The 18,971-nt window shown below is 45.5% G+C and overlaps 1 protein-coding gene across 1 annotated transcript in view; it reads right to left on the bottom strand.

Annotated features, from left to right (window-relative positions):
- The window catches only part of fhod3b (formin homology 2 domain containing 3b), a 193,667-nt gene that overhangs the window by 33,522 nt on the left and 141,174 nt on the right, over positions 1-18,971 (bottom strand). The window contains exons 8-14 of the mRNA XM_084052364.1: positions 17,821-17,915; positions 16,516-16,659; positions 15,624-15,883; positions 6,774-6,902; positions 5,724-5,858; positions 4,631-4,681; positions 3,417-3,631 (exon numbers count right to left, since the gene is read on the bottom strand). Coding sequence (XP_083908490.1) covers positions 3,417-3,631; positions 4,631-4,681; positions 5,724-5,858; positions 6,774-6,902; positions 15,624-15,883; positions 16,516-16,659; positions 17,821-17,915 — 1,029 coding nt within the window. The remainder of the gene's footprint in view (positions 1-3,416; positions 3,632-4,630; positions 4,682-5,723; positions 5,859-6,773; positions 6,903-15,623; positions 15,884-16,515; positions 16,660-17,820; positions 17,916-18,971) is intronic.

Raw genomic sequence — 18,971 nt, 5'->3', positions numbered from 1 at the left:
CCGACCCTCGGGAACACTGTTGTTTCCTGTCCAAACGGCGTCCAGCGACGGCGACCGTTGTTGTTAATGAAGGTGATGAAATGTGTCAAATCGGACCAACGGGAGTCATTTAATTGTAGAAAACACCACTCAGTACATGGTGATTTATGACCCAAACGTGCGTGTTAACCCATTGAGACCTGAAGCCGATTCTACATGTCTCCTAAATCTCAACAGTTTTCTGAAAAAGGTATGTTTCTATGTCAGTGGTGCTCAATCTTTTTCATGTCAAGGACCCCCAAAATTATATGCATTTGGCCGCGGACCCCCATCAAAATATTTTGTTCCAGGGACCCCCAGAAGCAAAGATTTGAATTAAAATGTTTGCTTTAAAAAAATATATATATTCAGAATATTTGCACACATTTTCACGATTTTTCAAAAATAGCAGATCTACAAGCTCATAGCGCGGCACTCGGTGCCGCGCTATGAGCTTGTATATCTGCTATTTTTGAATAGCCCAAAGTGTAAAATAATGCTTTTTAGCTCAAATCTAAAAATGACACCGTTCCAGGTCTTAATGGGTTAAGCCGCAGTGTAAAGAGTTGAGAAATGGCTCGATACAAACGATCAGATTTGTATAAAGTAACCATTTCCTATTAAATTAAACTGAAGTAGGTGGCCATCAAAGTAATCGCTTTATTCGCGTAAACCACAATATTGAAAGATATGGAAGATAAAACGGTCAGTTAAGACAAACGCCATCTGCTCTGCTTGTAGAACAGGAATGTAAGTACATTACACTACACTACGTACATAAACACATGCAAATGAATCATAGGGATTGCAACACACCAAAAGCTATGCAATCAACTACATGAGTATGAAAGCCAACACAGGCCTAAACACTCAATCATTTTTTTTTCTCCACTTTTTCCTAGAGCAGCTTTTCTTCTCAAATATTTTTACACGGATTTTAACCCATTAAAACTGGGAACACATCCGTGTCATTTTAAGATTTCTTTGGCTATTCAAAAATAGCAGATAATACACGCTCATAGCGCGGCTATGAGCTTGTATATCTGCTATTATTGAAAAAACAACCGTGAAAATGTGTGCAAATATTTGAATATATATATATACATTTTTAACTAAAATCTTTGCTTCTGGGGGTCCCTGGAACAACATATTTTGAGATGGGGGTCCGCGACCAAATACATATCATTTTGGGGGTCCTTGACATGAAACAGTTTGAGAACCACTGATTATAGCAACATTTTTTTTCAAGGAAGTTAGGATTTAGAAGACATTTGTAGAATCCCCCCAGAAGCAAAGATTTGAGTTACAAAATGTTCGCTTTGAAATATATATATTCAGAGATTTGCACACATTTTCAAGATTTTTCAAAAAATAGCAGATCTACAAGCTCGTAGCGCGGCACTCGGTGCCGCGCTACGAGCTTGTATATCTGCTATTTTTGAATAGCCAAGAGTATAAAATAATGGTTATATCTAAAAAATCTGATGCGTTCCCGGTCTTAATGGGTTAACAGTCAAGCAGTTTATTTTTTTCCAACGAGTGCTCTCCTTTGCCAGCAAACATCCAGCTGATTCTAATTTGAACGCGAGAATAACCCGCCAAGCGCTAATACCCGACCCAGCGTCTATGACAGGTGGACATTAAGAGACGCTCGTTGCCAATATTGTCAGCGGTACTGGCCAGGAGTTCCAGCTCCGCGGGCCAATATAGCCCCCCAACCCACCCACCCACCCACCCATGTGTGGATGTGGAATGTGCAACGTATGGCTAAAGCTATTAGCTGCTTTATTTTCCAAAATGGAGAGAGGACCAATTTTTCATTAACGGAAACACACAGCACTCACAGTACAATCTGCCGTGTTTAATGTATCACTTTCAGAGTAGAGAAATTAAATACTTTGTCGTACAATGGTACAGTGTAAAAAAGAGCTGATCTACAAGCTCACAATGCATCGCACCACAACGCGTTGTGAGCTTGTCAATGTGATATTTTTGGCTATTTTGAGAACTTTTTTTGTCATCTGTAAAGACAATTAGACAAGACAATGATTATTTTACTAAAATCTGAAAAAAAATTAACCCCTCACAGTAACAGTATTTACCTCAGACTCCACTTTAGCCCGTAGCACATGCCGCAGCACTTTCCCTAGCCTTGACGACCTTGCAGGCTTAAGCAAAGGTTCAAGTGGAATTTAGATAACGTTATGTAGACAGATGCCAGGTTCATTTGTTGACCTGGCATCCTATAGTTTGTATAGTTTCAATGTACAGATGATTTCGTTTTTTGGATATTAGACTGTTTAGACTGATGCTAGGTTATTGGTTTACCTATGATCCTAGATTACTGAGGCACTGCGCTGTCTCTATGCATTTGATGTATTACCTCGTGTTTCCCTTGCTTACCGTAAATCGCTCTGGTTTAAGAGCGTCTGCTAAATACAGCACCGAAGTCCGACGTCACTGCCGCTAGAGGGCGCTGTCCCCCTGGTTTGTGGCTTTATTGTTTGTGTTGATGTCCCCATAGAGAAATCTTAGATCACGTCATATAAGAACTGCGTTCCAAACATAAACACACCACCCCGACATGTCTGTCAGGGGGGTGGCTCTGCATCATTTATGATATTCATTCATATAATCATATTTGACACAGCCTGTTTCTGGCGAAAATGGAATTATTCCTGCCATAAAAGTCTCAAGAATTACACTTCCGGCTCTGAGTTCACTGTCCCTACTGCAGCCTCGTTCATGGGAAATGTAGTCTTTGGGTCGTTTGACTCGTTTCTAGCGTTTATTGTGTTACTCTTTGGGTAAAAGTGTCCATTTCCACCTCCAGTCGATGCTTCATATCCATGTTAAGTAATTTGAGTAAAAATCTGATTTTTATTGAGTAAAATCACCCAGATTCCCCTATGGCAGTGGTTTTAAACCTTTTTCATGCCAAGGACCCCTAAATTGATACACATTTGGCCGCGGACCCCCATTTGAAAATGTTTTGTGCCAGGGACGCCCAGAAGCAATGATATCAGTTAATTTTCGCTTTAAAAAATATAAATATTCAAAGATATGCACACCTTTTCAAGGTTTTTCAAAAATAGCAGATCTACAAGCTCATAGCGCGGCACTCGGTGCCGCGCTATGAGCTTGTAGATCTGCTATTTTTGAATAGCCAAAGCTAAGATTAAAAATTATTGTGACGCTATTAACTCATTTTGCTGGGGACCCCCTGGTACTCCCTCAAGGACCACTGGTGGTCCCCGGACCACTGGTTGAAAACCACTGCCCTATGGGGATATCAACACTAAAAATAAAGCCACAAACCAGGGGGACAGCGCCGTCTAGCGGCAGTGACGTCAGGACTCCGGTGCTCTATGCGTACATGGTCAACTGTAAAACTGTACCTAACGTCGGGGGCGGGGCGGCGACCGTGTCCTCCTGCGAGACCACCGAGGAGGGCGTGGTGCAGCGGGAGGCCGAGCGACTGGACGGGGTGGGGCTCAGGCACAGGGTGATCTCCGTGCGCCCCCTGCTGGCGGCGGGGGCTCTGGCGGCGGTGCTGCCGCTGCGCGCCTCCCTATCAAACTCCTCGCCGGCCAGCCTCTCCACCGTCTTGTACCTGCAGGAGAGGAGAGGGACGGAGGACGTCTTTAAGGTGGGGAGTTCATCCTCTGTCAGCGGGGACTGCACCCTGCGTCCAGACATACAAACATGTGTTAGCCTTTTTCATTTAACACTTTTATGCCTCTGCCAGCCGACAGCTGAGAGTTAAAGGAGTAGTTCACCCCAAAAAATCTCCATGAATTCGATGCTTCATGGGGTGTGTAATTGATAGAACAAGTATTTTTTTGGGGTGAACTACTCCTTTACTGGAACGAAACAGAGTTAGAGACCCAAAAGGGTCCATTTGGGCCCGATCAATCAATCAATCAATCAATCAATCAATCAATCAATCAATCAATCATTCAGCTGGGGTCCCCCTGGAACCTGCTCTAGGACCCTTGGGGGTCCTCGGACCCCACGTTGAGAACGTGGGAACGCCACGTTGAGAACGTAAGTGTCTTAGTGAGATGTATGTTTAATATAGATGAAAATAATAATAAATGAAAATCCCAGGACTGGAAAAAAAGGTGATATATCACACATCTAAAAGGTTACACACACACACACACACACACACACACACACACACACACACACACACACACACACACACACACACACACACACACACACACACACACACACACACACACACACACACACACACACACACACACACACACACGCGCGCGCGCCCTCGTTATCTGGACCGGATCCATCCCAAAATGCAATTACACACCTCTGTGTGGTGGTGATGGGGGACGTCTTAATGTCGAGCAGGCCTGGAGGGGCCCACAGACACCTATAACTCAGCCCTCAGGCTGCGTGGGTGCAACGTGCACCCACACATCTGCTACCCATTTATAAATAACATATCAAAGCGTTTACACACTTCTCTAAGGTTTTTTATGGGCCTCAGCGTTCACTGTTGCAACACCGTGGTGATCCCCCCCCCCCCCCCCCACACACACACACACACACCCACCCCCCACGTTGGAGATTACAGCAGTCTCACCTCTCTTCTCTGGCGTGTCGGTTCTCTTCCCTCTTGTCCACATAGTCTCGACTGAGAGAGAGAGAGAGAGAGAGAGAGAGAGAGAGAGAGAGAAACAGAACGTTCATATATTAAGTTCTTTGTTCATATTATGTACATTTTATAACAGCGAAGAGCACAGCTGGTGTGTAATTCTTTTGGTAAGTTAAGACATCTCTGTTTACATGATGTCTTTATTCTAGAAAGGCTACATGTATAATTAATGGATTGATTGAACATACATTTATATTTTTTGGAGAGAGAGAGAGAGAGAGAGAGACAGAGAGAGAGAGAGAGAGAGAGAGAGAGAGGGGGGGGGGGCAGAAGAGTAAAAAGTGATGTTTAACTTTGGTAGGGCTCTCTGGTTGTATCAGTAACTACCTTGTCATGATGTAAGTCCAGGTGTTGTCTATCCCATGTGTCTATCTGTCTATCACATGTGTCTATCTGTCATTCACTCTCATTGTAGGTCTCAGAATCACACTCAAGCACACAAACACATTTTGTCACTATATTAAAAACAAAGCTAGTCCTGTCCTATGTCATTTGGGGAAAGTGAATGGTTTCAATACAAAATAGATGTTCATGCCGCTACGCGGCCTATTAGTTTAAAGTTGTCTCCATATATGGCCATGTTGTGACACCCACCCACGGTCCACTGTCCACTGTCCCACAAAGGCATTTTAATATAGGAAGACATCGTTGTTGTCAATGAATGCCCTACTTGATCATACTGCAGTCACACCAAATTATCAAAAGTAGCAGATCCGCAAGCTCGAAACGCCGCAAAGCAACACGCTTTGAGCTTGTAGATCTGCTACTTTTGCTATTTTTGAATATGAATCCTGAAAAGTAACAGTTTTGGACATATGTCGATATGACGATAATGTTCTGTAGCACAACAAAAAAAGACAATATTGAGTTGGTTTAGGTTTTTACGTTTTAAGAGCTGTTCCAGCATGCCAGGTGAATGGAATCATCACTATACTTCTGGTTCCTCGCTCAGGGCGAACAGAAGCACAACGAGATAAAAGATGATTGACGACATTTGGACTTTGGAGCGTTTTGGACTTACTTGAAGCGGTTCCTTTCTTCCCTCTCGATCCTCTGCAGGCGCTCCTCTCTCTCCGAGCGCCTCCTCTCTCTCTCGGCGGCGAGCGACTCCTGGTGCTGTCTGTAGGAGGAGGTGAGCAGACCTCCTAGAGAAGGTCTGAGACAAAACAAACCCGTCAGTATGTTTTCTCCGGTTTCAACGTTACGTTTGCTTTGACGGGAAAGAAAAGGACGGGGTTGTGACGACATTTGAACCCAAGATGTTCAAACATTGTGAGCTTCTATATCGGCTATTTTTGTTTAATTTAACCCATTAAGACCTGAGGCGATTGTTTAAAAAAATCGCAATCCTAACTTTTTTCAAAAATAGCAGATCTTCAAGCTCATAGCGTGGCACTCGGTGCCACGCTATGAGCTTGTATATCTGCTATTTTTGAATAGCCAAAGAAATGTAAAATGACACAGATGCGTTCCAGGTCTCAATGGGTTAATTTGTATAATTATAATTTTTGTTGTGCTTTTTACACCTTTTTTCTCTCCAATTTAGTCATTATACCAATTAATTCCTCCCCACGCACACTTGCTGTGTTGTCACTGCTGTTGTATCCTACTGACTCACCTGCCAGTGAGGAGCCCCCACCGGGAGGACGTAGAGCCTTCGACCTACTCATCCCGTCCAACGCTCCCTGCTGACAGCCCCCCCCAGCCCGTAGGATTACGCGCAGTGACAATTATCACCGTCCCCCTCGAAACACAGGACAGCTGTGTTCATATAGATTCTCGACAAAGCCAGATGCACCGCGGTGGATTCGAACCCACAACCGCCACAGTGGTAGGCCAGGCACTGCACCACCCGAGCGCCCTGTTTTAATGTCATTTGTATAATTCTGATATGATCTAATTCAGTTTTAGCGCTGAGCGCGTAACGTTTGACGTCCTTGGGTTCATACTTGGCTCAGGATCTGTGTTTCATGTTGTCACACCCTTCCCCTCCCTTCCTGTCTCACTCTGCTGCACCTTTTGGTCATTTTAAGGTCTTAAAAATGACTAAAAGATCTTCTTGCGAGCTGACCTGTCGGGCTTGGCGTCTGGCGTAGTAGGAGCGGATGAACTGGCAAAGCGATGATGGGTGATGGGCGTGGCGGGAGCACTGGACATACCCTGGTGCCTGCCGGGGTATGGGGAGCCACTGCCACTGATTCTATTAAAGGAAAGGAAAATAAAAACAAATAAAAACAAAAACCTAAAAGCTTTTGTTTTCTCCTGATAGTCTTGTTTTCCCAATGTCAGACCAGGGGAACGTCCATGTATTGGATAACGTGCGTGTTGTTGTTAACCAATGACCCAGTGGACCTTTAATGCCCATTAAGACCTGGAACGCATCTGTGTCATTTTTAGATTTCTTTGGGCTATTCAAAAATAGCAGATCTGCTATTTTTGAAAAATCATGAAAAGTTGTGCAAACATTTTATTTATCTTTTATTTTTTTTGCGGACATTTGTAACTCAAATCTTTGCTTCTGGGGGTTCCTGGAACTAAATATCTTACAAACGTTCGCTTAAAAAAATATACAATCCAAGATTTTGCAACGAATTTTCACGATTTTTCAAAAAAATAGCAGATATACAAGCTCATAGCGCGGCACTCGGTGCCGCGCTATGAGCTTGTAGATCTGCTATTTTTGAATAGCCAAAGAAATGAAAAAAAATGACACACAGATGCGTTCCTGGTCTTAATGGGTTAAGCCAGAGGACAGAACTAACTCTTGTGAATGACCTTCATGGCGTGTCATTCGGTATAGCGTTACCTTCATGTAATAAATGACGACCCTGCCAGGTAAACCATGCCAAGCACCCTGGCTGGGTGGTCCCCTGTGAAGGTGGTCCCTGTGAAGGTGACATGCTCAGCATCCCTGTCAGTGTCTGTCAGCGACTGTGGAGCTAATGAAAGATGCTATACGGCCATGCAAACAGCAGGGCGACGGCAGGGATTCAACAAGGCGATCATTCACATGTTGACCTTTTTCTTCACAGCGTGTTTTTATAACTGTCGGGGTGGAAACCTCATTATGTCCAAAACTGTTACTTTTCGGGATTCAAATTCAAAAAGAGCAAACAATACAAGCTCAAAGCGTGTCGCATCGTGCCGCGTTTCGAGCTTGCAGATCTGCTATTTCTGATACTTTTGTGTGACGCCGGCTGTATTATGATCAAGTAGGGCAGTAATTAACGTAAAAACACAAAAAGTTTAAATATAGCTATGAGGTTTCTGCCCGACAGCAAAGAATAGAGGCTATGTTGAATGAACCATGCATATTTCGCCACGGAACAGCTGACATCTGAATCAGAGCTTTCATCATTACTGATGCATTGCACCAGGGGTTCCCATGATGCATTGCCTCTGAATCAGGGGTTCCAAAACGCTTTAGAGCTCGAGACCCAAAAGAGGAATTGGTGTCTAGTCTCCCCAGGACCCAAACGTAGCAAAATACATTATGAATTCATCACAATTTCAAGCCAAGACTATTTCAACAGCTTACCGTATCTACAACATCACAACGTGTCACAGAGTCGTGACGCATAGTGAGCCTGTAGATCTGTTATTTTTTTTTACAACAACAACAAAAATGAATCTTTTCTGTTTGTCCGTGACCCAAATTGGGGTCGGTGAGACTCTGCTCTACATTATTCAAACAAAAAAACTCCAGGAAAGAAGTTCAATAACAAGGCTGTGCTGATGGTCCTGCTGGTCTTACCTTTCAGCCCAGCAGGGCTTTCTAGCTGTGGTGTAAGATGTATGTGAGACAGCCGAGAGACTGCAGAGAGACAGCATAGTGAGGAAACAAAGAGAGAGAGAGAGACAGACAGACAGGGGACAGGGTTGGGTTAGCCTCGTCCAAAAGAAAGAATATACAAGTATATCAGTCACACAGAGACGAGGGAGTGGGACTCTGGGTGGAGGTAGGAGGGGGTTTTCAGGATAGCTTTGACGACGAATCAGACGGAAGCAAAGGCAATTATTTCTGTTTGTCAATCTCACTAAAAACGTGGCGCATTCTCGACAAAAAAACCTGATATACTAAGTATTTGTAAATCCTCATAAAGCTGACTGTTTAAGTAGCTTTCCTTGGCTCGCGTTCCTCCTGCCCTCGACATACTGCGTGAGGATCACTTTATTCCGAGATGGGATCAGGGATGCATGCTTGAGCTATAGTGCGGGTGCCAGGTCCAACGTTTTGGCCCACTTTCCATTCTCCGGTCTCTATTGCAACAGTTCTGCTACGCCGTAACATGGACATCTAAAGAGGCACTCAAAATGTGAATTATGCTGCCCTTTATACTTGGAATTTATTTATGGACTTGTCTTGGATTAACTGCAGCGCAATGCCACAATGAAAGGCAGATGAGCAGTAAATGTCAGCGAAATGTACTGTTCTCCTTCGAAAAAAAACCCCCAAAAAACCTCTGGGCTTCCAGGAGCCGAGCTAAAGGAAATGATACGTCTTTGTTGGAGAACTTCCGACGCCCTCCGTCTGTGTGACTTCAGAGATCACAAGACAAAGAAAAACAATGTCTGACGAGTTTCTCTTAAGGGTTCTAAAAGGCAAAGGATAAACTGTTTTAAATGGGACAACAAAGGCTTTCTTGCAAAATAACGACGACACATGCATGCGACGTGACACAAAGCTTAGACGCCCAGCAGGGTAAAGCAAGGTGTTCATATATCCATTACTTCAACTGTAAAGTACAAATATCAGAGACACACACACACACAGAGACGCAGACAGTGAGGGGGGGGAGGTGGGAGAGTGTCTTAACGGGGGGAGGGGGATGCAATAGGTGTACTGTAAGTCACTGGTTCTCAAAGTCCGGTCCGGGGACCACTAGGGGTCCAAAGGGACGCTTATGAGGTCTGTACACGCACTCGCGCTTGAAACCCATCAGGCACGCAAGCATAGGGATGCAGCCGTTCTTACTGGCCACGCCCACACACACGGATGCTCCGATCGCCAAAATAAAAATGTGTTCTCGGACGTCCCGCTGTGGCCAGGTTGCGCACAATAAAGTGAGTGAGCAAAGCTTTTTTTTTTGGTGGGTTCCCAGTGCAGATTGGGGTCCAAGAGATTAAACCAAATTGTATCAAATGAAGGTCTTTGAGTGCTCACTTAACTCAGAGAGTGTTATATCAGCAAACGGTCCTATAGTTCCATCTGTACACTCTCGGAGTTACAGACCCGTAAGGGGTTCCGTTTGGACCGCCGGTTGGTCCCACCCGGACCCCCCGGACGTTGAGAAACCAGCCACTGTACTAGCATGTGAACCGGAGGTCCTGCTCTCTACCTGAAGAGCCGCCTCTCTCCGTCCCGGCCCGCGGTCTCTCCCCTCTGGGCCCCAGACACGGACACCGGGCCCTGGTCCAAGCAGGGGGGGAGGGGAGGAGAGGGAGGATGGGATGGAGGAGGGATGGGGGGAGGGGGGGAGGAGGAGGCCAGGGGGGAGAAGAAGGGGAAGGTGGAGGAGGAGGAGGAGGAGGAAGAGGAGGCTTCGGAGGGGCGGTGGCGGGGAGAGGGGCCAGGGGGGGGCGCTCTCCTGGAAGAGAGAGCTGCCGAGACACGGCCAGGTTGTCGGAGGGGGGAGACAAGAAGAAGGGCGTGGGGGCTCAAGGCCCCGCTGTGCCTGGGCGGGACGGACACGGGGGCGCCGGCGGGCGGGCCGGGCGGCTCGGAGCCGCCGTCCGCACGCTCTCCCTCTTCCTCGGGGCCTCTGGCTTGAGGGAGGAGGTTGGCCATACATTTAAAAGTCAAACACACACTAGAGGCGTCCGCTACGGCCGGGACGGCGGCGCTATACAGGGGAGGACAAGTGAGGTGTAGGGACGGAAAAAAACAAGAGGGGACAAGAGTACAGGGAAAGGTCATCGTTTTAGGTTTGAAACTTGAAAGAGACCTGGATAAAAAAGACAGGAGGGAGCCTATAGCCAGTAAGATCCGGAGTGTTAGGGGCTCCATCTGTCGACCACTTTACTCCAAAACAACATTATTTAAAATACTTCTGGCTGGATTGTCGTGGAATTTGCTGTTTCACGTTCATTCAGAGTGTCCCCCATGGCCTTTCCTCTAGCGCCAACCTCAGGTAGAAATGTCAACTTTGGCGCACAAGATGTCCCACAGATATCTAATAGGCAGCAGATTACAGGGACATATCCCTAGAGTGTTTGGTGACCCAAATGCCTTTCCTGTAGCGTGACACTTACGGTTTGTAGTGACTTTTTAATAATGGCGCTTTATTTTATTCATACCAGCTCGTGGCCTTGTGGTTAGAGTGTCAATCCCCAGCCGAGTCATGCTATAAAAATGGCACCTAATGCCTCCCTGCTTGGCACTCAGCATCAAGGGTTGGATCGGGGGGGTATTGTCCCTGCAGAAAAACAAATAACGCACATCCTCCGTTCCTTGGTGCTGAGCCAAACTGTAAGAACAGAAATATAATGAACAAACTGACTTCGCAACTCACTTGCTGAACGCTCCAAAGTTTTTTTTGTATTTATTTGTGACAAACAGCAGATATACGACGTTTCGACCCTTCCGGTCTTTTTCAAGTATAACTTGAAAAAGACCGGAAGAATGCTTTGAATGCATTCAACCCAGTGAGTTGCGAGCCCCGCTTTGTTCTGGTATCGTCCCTGTGACATATACAGTACTAGCGTCATGTCCAGGGGGTGTACAGTACATGTACATCCAGCTGCCTCACGCTACAGAGACAAGAGACTCGGGAACCACTGGTTCCCAAGACTACTTACCAACTTTATTTTATTTCACCTTTTAAGCTTTTGCTGTTGTTTACAATACGTGTTAACGCCCCCACCACCACCACCACTTTGGGCCAAACTATAAATGTAACATTGTCCTTTTTATTGTTTGGATTTTCAGCCCCGCTAGAGAGAGAGAGCGTGAGAGCTCCCAGTTCAAATCGCTTTGGTGTGGTTGGGTGTAAGGACCACTGTGGCCCCCCCAGGGGGCCCACTAGCGGGGCTTTCAGACACTTTTAGTCTGGTCACACTCTCGCAGTCAGTGTTGCCAGATTCTGTGAGAGAAACAAGCAACCAGGCCTAGGAAAACCAGCTATTTGAAAATAGCAGATCTACAAGCTCACAACGCGTCGCGATGCGACGCGTTGTGAGCTTGTAGATCGGCTATTTTCAAATGCAATCTTGCGGGGGAATTATAATAAGCAGATCTGGCAACCCTGCTCACAGTTAGACTAACACTCCGGATGTTACTGTCTATGTGGTCACTGGAGGGGAAACCAGTGGAGCCTATAGAATACCTGCAGTGAGCGCCCTGCATAGAGGACTCAGAGACCGGAACACTCTCCTCCTCCTCTGCCTCTCCCTCATCATCATCGTCCTCCTCTCCCTCCTCCTCCTCCTCCTCCTCCTCCTCCTCCTCCTCTTCTTCCTCTTCTCTATGGTGAAAAGGAGGGTTGGACGGATGGAGGGAGGGAGGGAATGAGGAAGAAGAAGAAGAAGAGAAAGAAAAAAGAAGCAGGCGGAGAGAGGGAGAAGAGGGAAGAGAAGAGAAATCGGACAGAGACAAACATGAAACATGAAAAACGAGACAATGACACAGTCAGAGAGAGAGAGAGAGAGAGAGAGAGAGAGAGAGAGACAGAGAGAGAGACAGAGACAGAGAGACAGAGAGAGTACACAGAGTAATGACAGAACACTCAGAAGACCCACAAAGCCTTGTTGAACCAGACAAGGACAGGATGATCAGGGTGGAAGAAAGAACGTGAAAGACTCTCATGACGGTTAGTATGTCCTCGTGATACAGACAGTGTCCTGAACCCACACACTACAAAACCCTGAGCGCTGAACAGTGAACCATTTTTTGGTTCACTGGACACCGACCAAAAAATGTGTGTACCCCCTAACCCTTCCATTGTGAATGCAAATCGATACTTTTGCAAAGTCAGCCAATCACATTACAGCTAGTGTCATCACCACTAGCTGTAATGTGATTGGCTGACTTTGCAAATTCAGGACTGTGATTGGCTAGCGAAACACATGACGTGCAGCCCTATGAATAGCAGTATGGACTTTAAAAAAAGGACTATCCTTTTTTTAAAGTGAGTTAAAGTGACCACACACCGCCCACTTCACACTGGGTGTGATTTTTACATTGACACTTGATGTTGATGTGCACTTTTGTTTACTGCAGTTTTGTAAATTACCCACAATGAACCACCAACCCTAAAGTCTATATAACACTCTGTAAAAATAGTTCAGCTTGTAGATGAGCAATCTTCAGTGAAGATATTTGATGTAGAGGGAAACAATGAGTAGTATTAGAGTAGAGGCCTGGAGGACCCTGGTCAACTAAGTATCTATGTCGCCGGGTAGCTCAGTCGGTAGAGCTCTCGTCTTTGGACCATGGGTTTGATCCCGGGCACCGCCAACTCAGCGTATGAGTAGCACGGCTTGGGTGGGGCAAGTCGTGCGGTAAGTACTGGGGGTGGGTGTGGCGCTCCAGGGGTCTAGTGCGTCGTATCGGGGATAGAGTCCCACGTTCTCGGATGATACCGACAATAAGCCTCTTCGGCCTATCACTAGTGAGTTGACATGTTCACAGACATAAAAACAAACCTGATATAAGTTGTATTCTAAAGCGTCCAAATATTACGCAGCATGTCTAAGGACTCTGAGTGGTCCGCTTCGGACCGTCACTAAAGTATAATTCAATTAGTCAGTGATCAATGGGCCGTTAATCGAACTAATGGATTGAATCAATTATATTTCTTTTTTATAAAATAATCAATTAATAATCAATCTCTGTTTTGGTCATTGCGTTGCATTGTTTTTTTGTGAGATCTCGATTATTCAATTAATCCATAATGTTATTCGATAAAATAATCGCTGAGAAAAATGATGGATAGTCGCTGCCTCTCTGCTCTGCGGGCCGCGCGGTCGGATGCCGGTACTGATACCGGGGTCTGGCATCCGTCGGCACACGTGGAGTCTGCGGCCGGTTTGCCATTAGGATTCCTCTCGCTTGCCTGGATTTCATTAGCAATATGGAAAACAGCGATCTTCAAAGGCGGCTCGAATTTCCTGTGCCGGGGCTGGAGGGAGCCGTCTCTCCGTATCGAATGACCCGCGGGGCTGGATTTCGACTGTATCTGCAGACCCTGAGTGCTACCAGAAATATTAGCAGGTATGCCAGTTGAAGAGACTTGTCGTTAATAATAAGGGATTAGGCTGGGCCTTTGCGGGCGAGCTATGGAAGGCAGCCTTCACTGGTGATTTGTATGGATGAACTTACTTATCACAGGGCTTTGAGACAATTCAGGCCCTGTTCTCGTCCGCCAAAGGAAAGGTCTGCCATCAACAGTGGGACAAGTGGGTGGGTTCCGCAAATAATACAGTACGTGCCATCAGCAGGGACTCTGGGACTATTAGTCTGCCACTATAGTGTGTATGGTAGTGTGTAAACAACAGGGTAAATGGTCACGTAAAAATGATATTATATATAGTTGCTGTCTGGTTGAAAACTTGTATGTCCAAAATATTGCATGACAAACAGGGCATTCATTTAATAAAAAAAAACATAACAAAATGAAATATGGATATGCAAGGTTTCGGCCTGACAGCAACGATATAATTATACAGTATATAGCCTGTGACTTCACTCTGCTTGTGTGTTTTTGTGTGTTTGTGTAGGCACAGCGGCGCGGTGATAATTTGAATTTATTATTACACCTCTACACACAAACACTGTACTGTATAATAAAATAGATTATGACAGGGTGAGATTTCAGCTAAGCTCTCTCTGTCTGTTTCAGTTCAGTGGGAACAAGGCCTATAGCTCTGCAGAGCTTCATGAACTCATATCGCTGTGTTTACAGAAGCTTCCTATTTCCCTCAGCTGCAGAAAACGTGAAGAATGTCTTTAGACAGAAAAGGGGGGAAGATTAATTTAAATGTCACTTTGTAATGGCAGGCCCCTGCTCTGGCTTTATTTTATTACTATATAATTACATTCTCTACGTTGGCCTTGGAGAGAATAGACACGTCTGTCCAAGACGGTAACATAATACGACACTGGCAGCTGAGACGTTTCCTGTGAAAGAGAAAAGAAAAGAACTCGGCAGGCCCAGAAAACATTAGCGAATCTTCTTTTTTTCTCCCCCTCCCTCCCTCCCTCCCTCCCTCTCTCTCAGTGACCTCTCTCTGGGTGCTGAGCAAAGACTGGCAGAGAAAATTAAAAATACACAAAGACTGAAACCGACCCTCATAGTCGACCATGTAAAGACCAAGAACCCCGGGCCAACTCCGGTGGTAAAAATGTTAGCAGGGATAAAAGGGCTTTTCACACGGGAAGCGAACTGACGCTGTCTAGTCCTTCATTTTCAGAATAAATGAGAGGCGAGCGGGGCAGGTAAGGAGGAGGCCCAGGTAATCTGAGAGGCGGAGCGACAAGCGGTGGAACCGCCGCGTTCGTGCTCGTTTCACGCTCGCCTGTGACAAGAGCAGTTTTTTTTCTTTCTACGCAACGCGCAGCAGTGATTTCATATGACGCAGCTGAAGCCGGCATAAATCGCCTGCCTGTCTGTGTGTTCACATATAGACGTGCGTTGTGTCGCTCCCCGTATGAACAGCCCTTTAATGCTGCGTTCACACCGGCAGACACAAAAGCTACGAAGCTACACAGCATATTTGTAGCTTTGCATCTTGGTAGCTGAAGTTGAAACCAGCTCAATCTTTTTGTAGCTTTTGTAGCAGCTACAAACGTCATGACGTATCTTTGTATCTTCACGTTGCTGGCTTCTGTTGAAAAAGAACGCTAGCCTGTATCTTTGTAGCTGCTAGTGTGAACGCATTAAGAGTTCCACGTTTCTAATACTGTTTCGTTCCTCCGCCTCACCTCTCGCTGATGTCCTCGATGCGCTGGCCACCGCCGTAAGGCAGGAAGCCGTTGGTGTGGGCGTGGTGGGGGCTGCTGGGGGACGCCGGCGCCGAGGCGTGGCCCCGGCTGTTCTGGAGGGAGTGTCTCCGGCTGCGCCGCCTCTCCAGGCCCAGGCCCCGCCTGTCGTTGGCCCCGCCCACGCTGGCCCGGCGGCGCTCTTTGCGGGCGGCGGGGGGCAGCTGGGTCTCCTCGTCGCCGTCTTCGTGCCGGAGCGTCATCTGGTGACGAGATGTTTCAAGGAACCGTGGTTACGAGCGCTAAATGTTAGGTTACTGTGTGAATGTCACAAAGAAAGAAGCAATAGTAGCTATAGGTCTCTAGTTAATACAGTAGTATAGTAGACTGTGTATGACCTAAATAGCAGCTCTGCAAGCTCACAATGCGTCGTGTCGCGACGCATTGTGAGCTTGTAGATCTGCTATTTTCAAATGACCAAAATGTATATGGGGCTGAAGTGGTTAATGTATGTGTTGTAATAATAATCTAAATCTACAAAGTAACTAGTAACTAAACGTTTTCAAAGAATTGTAGTGGAGTAAAAGTATGATTTCCCCCAAAGGTGTAGTGGAGTAGGAGTAAAAGTACTGAAAATTGGAAAAATTCCAGTAAAGTAAAAATACCTAAACATTGTACTTAAGTACAGTAGCTACTTGAGTAAATGAACATTATGATACTTTCCACCACTGCCAAACGGACCCATAAAACTGTCAAGCCTTACAGACCCATAAGGGTCCATTTGGTTCCACAAACAATCAATCATTTAGCTGCATGGGGACCCCCCTGGAACACCCTCCCTCAAGGACCCCCTGGGGGGGGGTCCAGCAGTGACCTCCAGCAGCTCTCCTCTGACCTCATAGATGTTGAACTGCTCCATGAGGTCCAGGTCGGTGCCCTTGCGGCTCAGGTGTCTGTGGGCCATGACCTCCATGCCCTGGTCCTCCAGACAGTCCACCACGTCATAGTACTGGTCCTGGTCCGGGAGACCTGCCAGGGTCTGCACACACACACACACACACACACACACACACACACACACACACACACACACACACACACACACACACACACACACACACACACACACACACACACACACACACACACACACACACACACACACACACACACACACACACACACACACACACACACACACACAAACAAACAAACAAACACACACACACACACACACACATTACGTACAATTAGAATGTGATTATAGCTCTTTTACACCTCATCTCTGACTCATTTTAGACTGACCAGTGTCATATATATATATATATATATATATATATATAAACAAAATCTAAATCCTAACGTATGTATGTTGCTATATGTGTGATGTCAAGGACCCCCAAAATTACATGTATTTGGCCGCGGACACCCATCTCAAAATACGTTGTCACGCACAGATCGGAGTTAAAAAATGTTCGCTTTAAAACACGCAGCAGATCTGCAAGCTCATAGCGTCTGTATACAAGCTCATAGCGTCTGTATACAAGCTCATAGCGTCTGTATACAAGCTCATAGCTATGAGCTTGTATACAGACACGTTGCTAGGTCTCTACAAGGTTGGGGGCTTAGCCCCCAAGGCAACGGACACATGCCTTGGGGGTTAGGTTAGGTTAGGGTTCTAGATATATAATTTAACACATTGATGCCTAGATCGAATTAATTCGATATTAGCTTTTCATCACTTGCCTGCCAAGATCGAATTAACTCGATTTTAGCAAAAAAATAATTTTAAAAAAAAAAATCAATTTTTTTTTTTTTTGACCTAAAGACCAAGGAGATATGAATTTTCGAAGATCTTTACTCTCATTCACTTCCTTGTTAACTTAAAACTTTAAAATTTTGTATCTCGGCTCCTGAGTACTTTTTTTTTTTTCATTGAAAAATCTCTGGCATGAATAACAATAGGCAGTGAAAATAATTCAGGCAGTCAATGTGTTAAAATAAAAAAAAACTTGTATTTGTATTTTTTATTGGTGGCTTTGGATAAAACATTGGTGGCTATAGCCACCGAAGCCCCCGCGTAACGACGCCCCTGCTTGCATATCTGCTATTTTTGAATAGCCAAAGAAAAACAGATGACACAGATGCTTTCCCGGTCTTAATGGGTTCAGACTTAACACCGTGCTGTGGTGTGACTGACCTTGTTGATGAGTGTCATGGCGTAGACCAGCAGCTCAGTGTCCACTCCATCCTTCTCATCCAGGATCTCCATGGTGTTAGACCACAGCTTAGTGACTGCAGAACAACATTAATATGTTACAGTCTTAACGTAAATAATATACAACAACAACAACAACAAAAACGCAATCATACATAGTATCGTTGCTGTCGGGCAGAAACCTCAGAAATCTCCACAACTGTTTGTGTTTTTTTTCGTAAATGACTGCCCTCAAAAGCAGAAGACCTGCAAGCTCTAAACAGTTTTGGACGATATACAATATACAGTAAACAGTTGGACAGTTCTGTACGTGAGCAGCGTGGCCAGATTCTGTGAGAGAAACAAGCAACCAGGTCTAGGAAAAAACAGCCCAAAAGAAAGAGACTATGGGCCACAGGAGCACTTTAACATAATACATCAGCCATTTGAAAATAGCAGATCTACAAGCTCACAACGCGTCGCGAAGCAACGCGTTGTGAGCTCGTAGATCTGCTATTTTCAAATAAAACCTTGCGGGGAAATTATGATAAGCAGATCTGGCAACCCTATATGTGAGGAAATATAGAGTATAAGTCAAAATGAGTTTGCAGAAAAAAATGTTGTTGACTTTAGTGGCATATAAAAAAGAAGCATATTATGAAATACTGAATGGCAAACATGTTAACCCCAAATAGTAAGTAAAGTAAGTGAGGAAGTCGGTAGTGTCTTATTGTCTGTTATCGGTCTCATCCCTCCTTTTCAACGCACAATGCAAGCCTCCCCTGAGAGATGATAAAGCTAGAGAACAAACCTATCAGTGATAAAGCTATAGAGAACAAACCTATCAGTGTGGTCGTAGCGTTGACACCGACGCGGTCTGATAAGAAAGTAAAGCAGTAAAGAAGCAAGTTGGAGCGCTACAACTACAGCACAGTGCTGTGTGTGTTCATCTTATCTTCTGGCTCAGATAAACAGGTCCTACCAGAGAGCATTATTCCTCATGTCGCTGGAGGGTCCACAATGATTAAAAAAAACACACACACACACACACACACACACACAAGAGGAGCAGGATGGTTGAACGGAGGACGCACTGGCATCATCGTCCAGGAGGAGGAAGAAGCAGCAGCAGCGGCTTGGCAGTAAATACTTGT

This window comes from Gymnoscopelus microlampas (assembly GCF_963454915.1).
Source record: "Gymnoscopelus microlampas genome assembly, chromosome: 3".
Lineage (NCBI taxonomy): Eukaryota > Metazoa > Chordata > Actinopteri > Myctophiformes > Myctophidae > Gymnoscopelus > Gymnoscopelus microlampas.
Note: the sequence above shows the minus strand (reverse complement) of the source record. Positions and strands in the feature narration are given on the sequence as shown.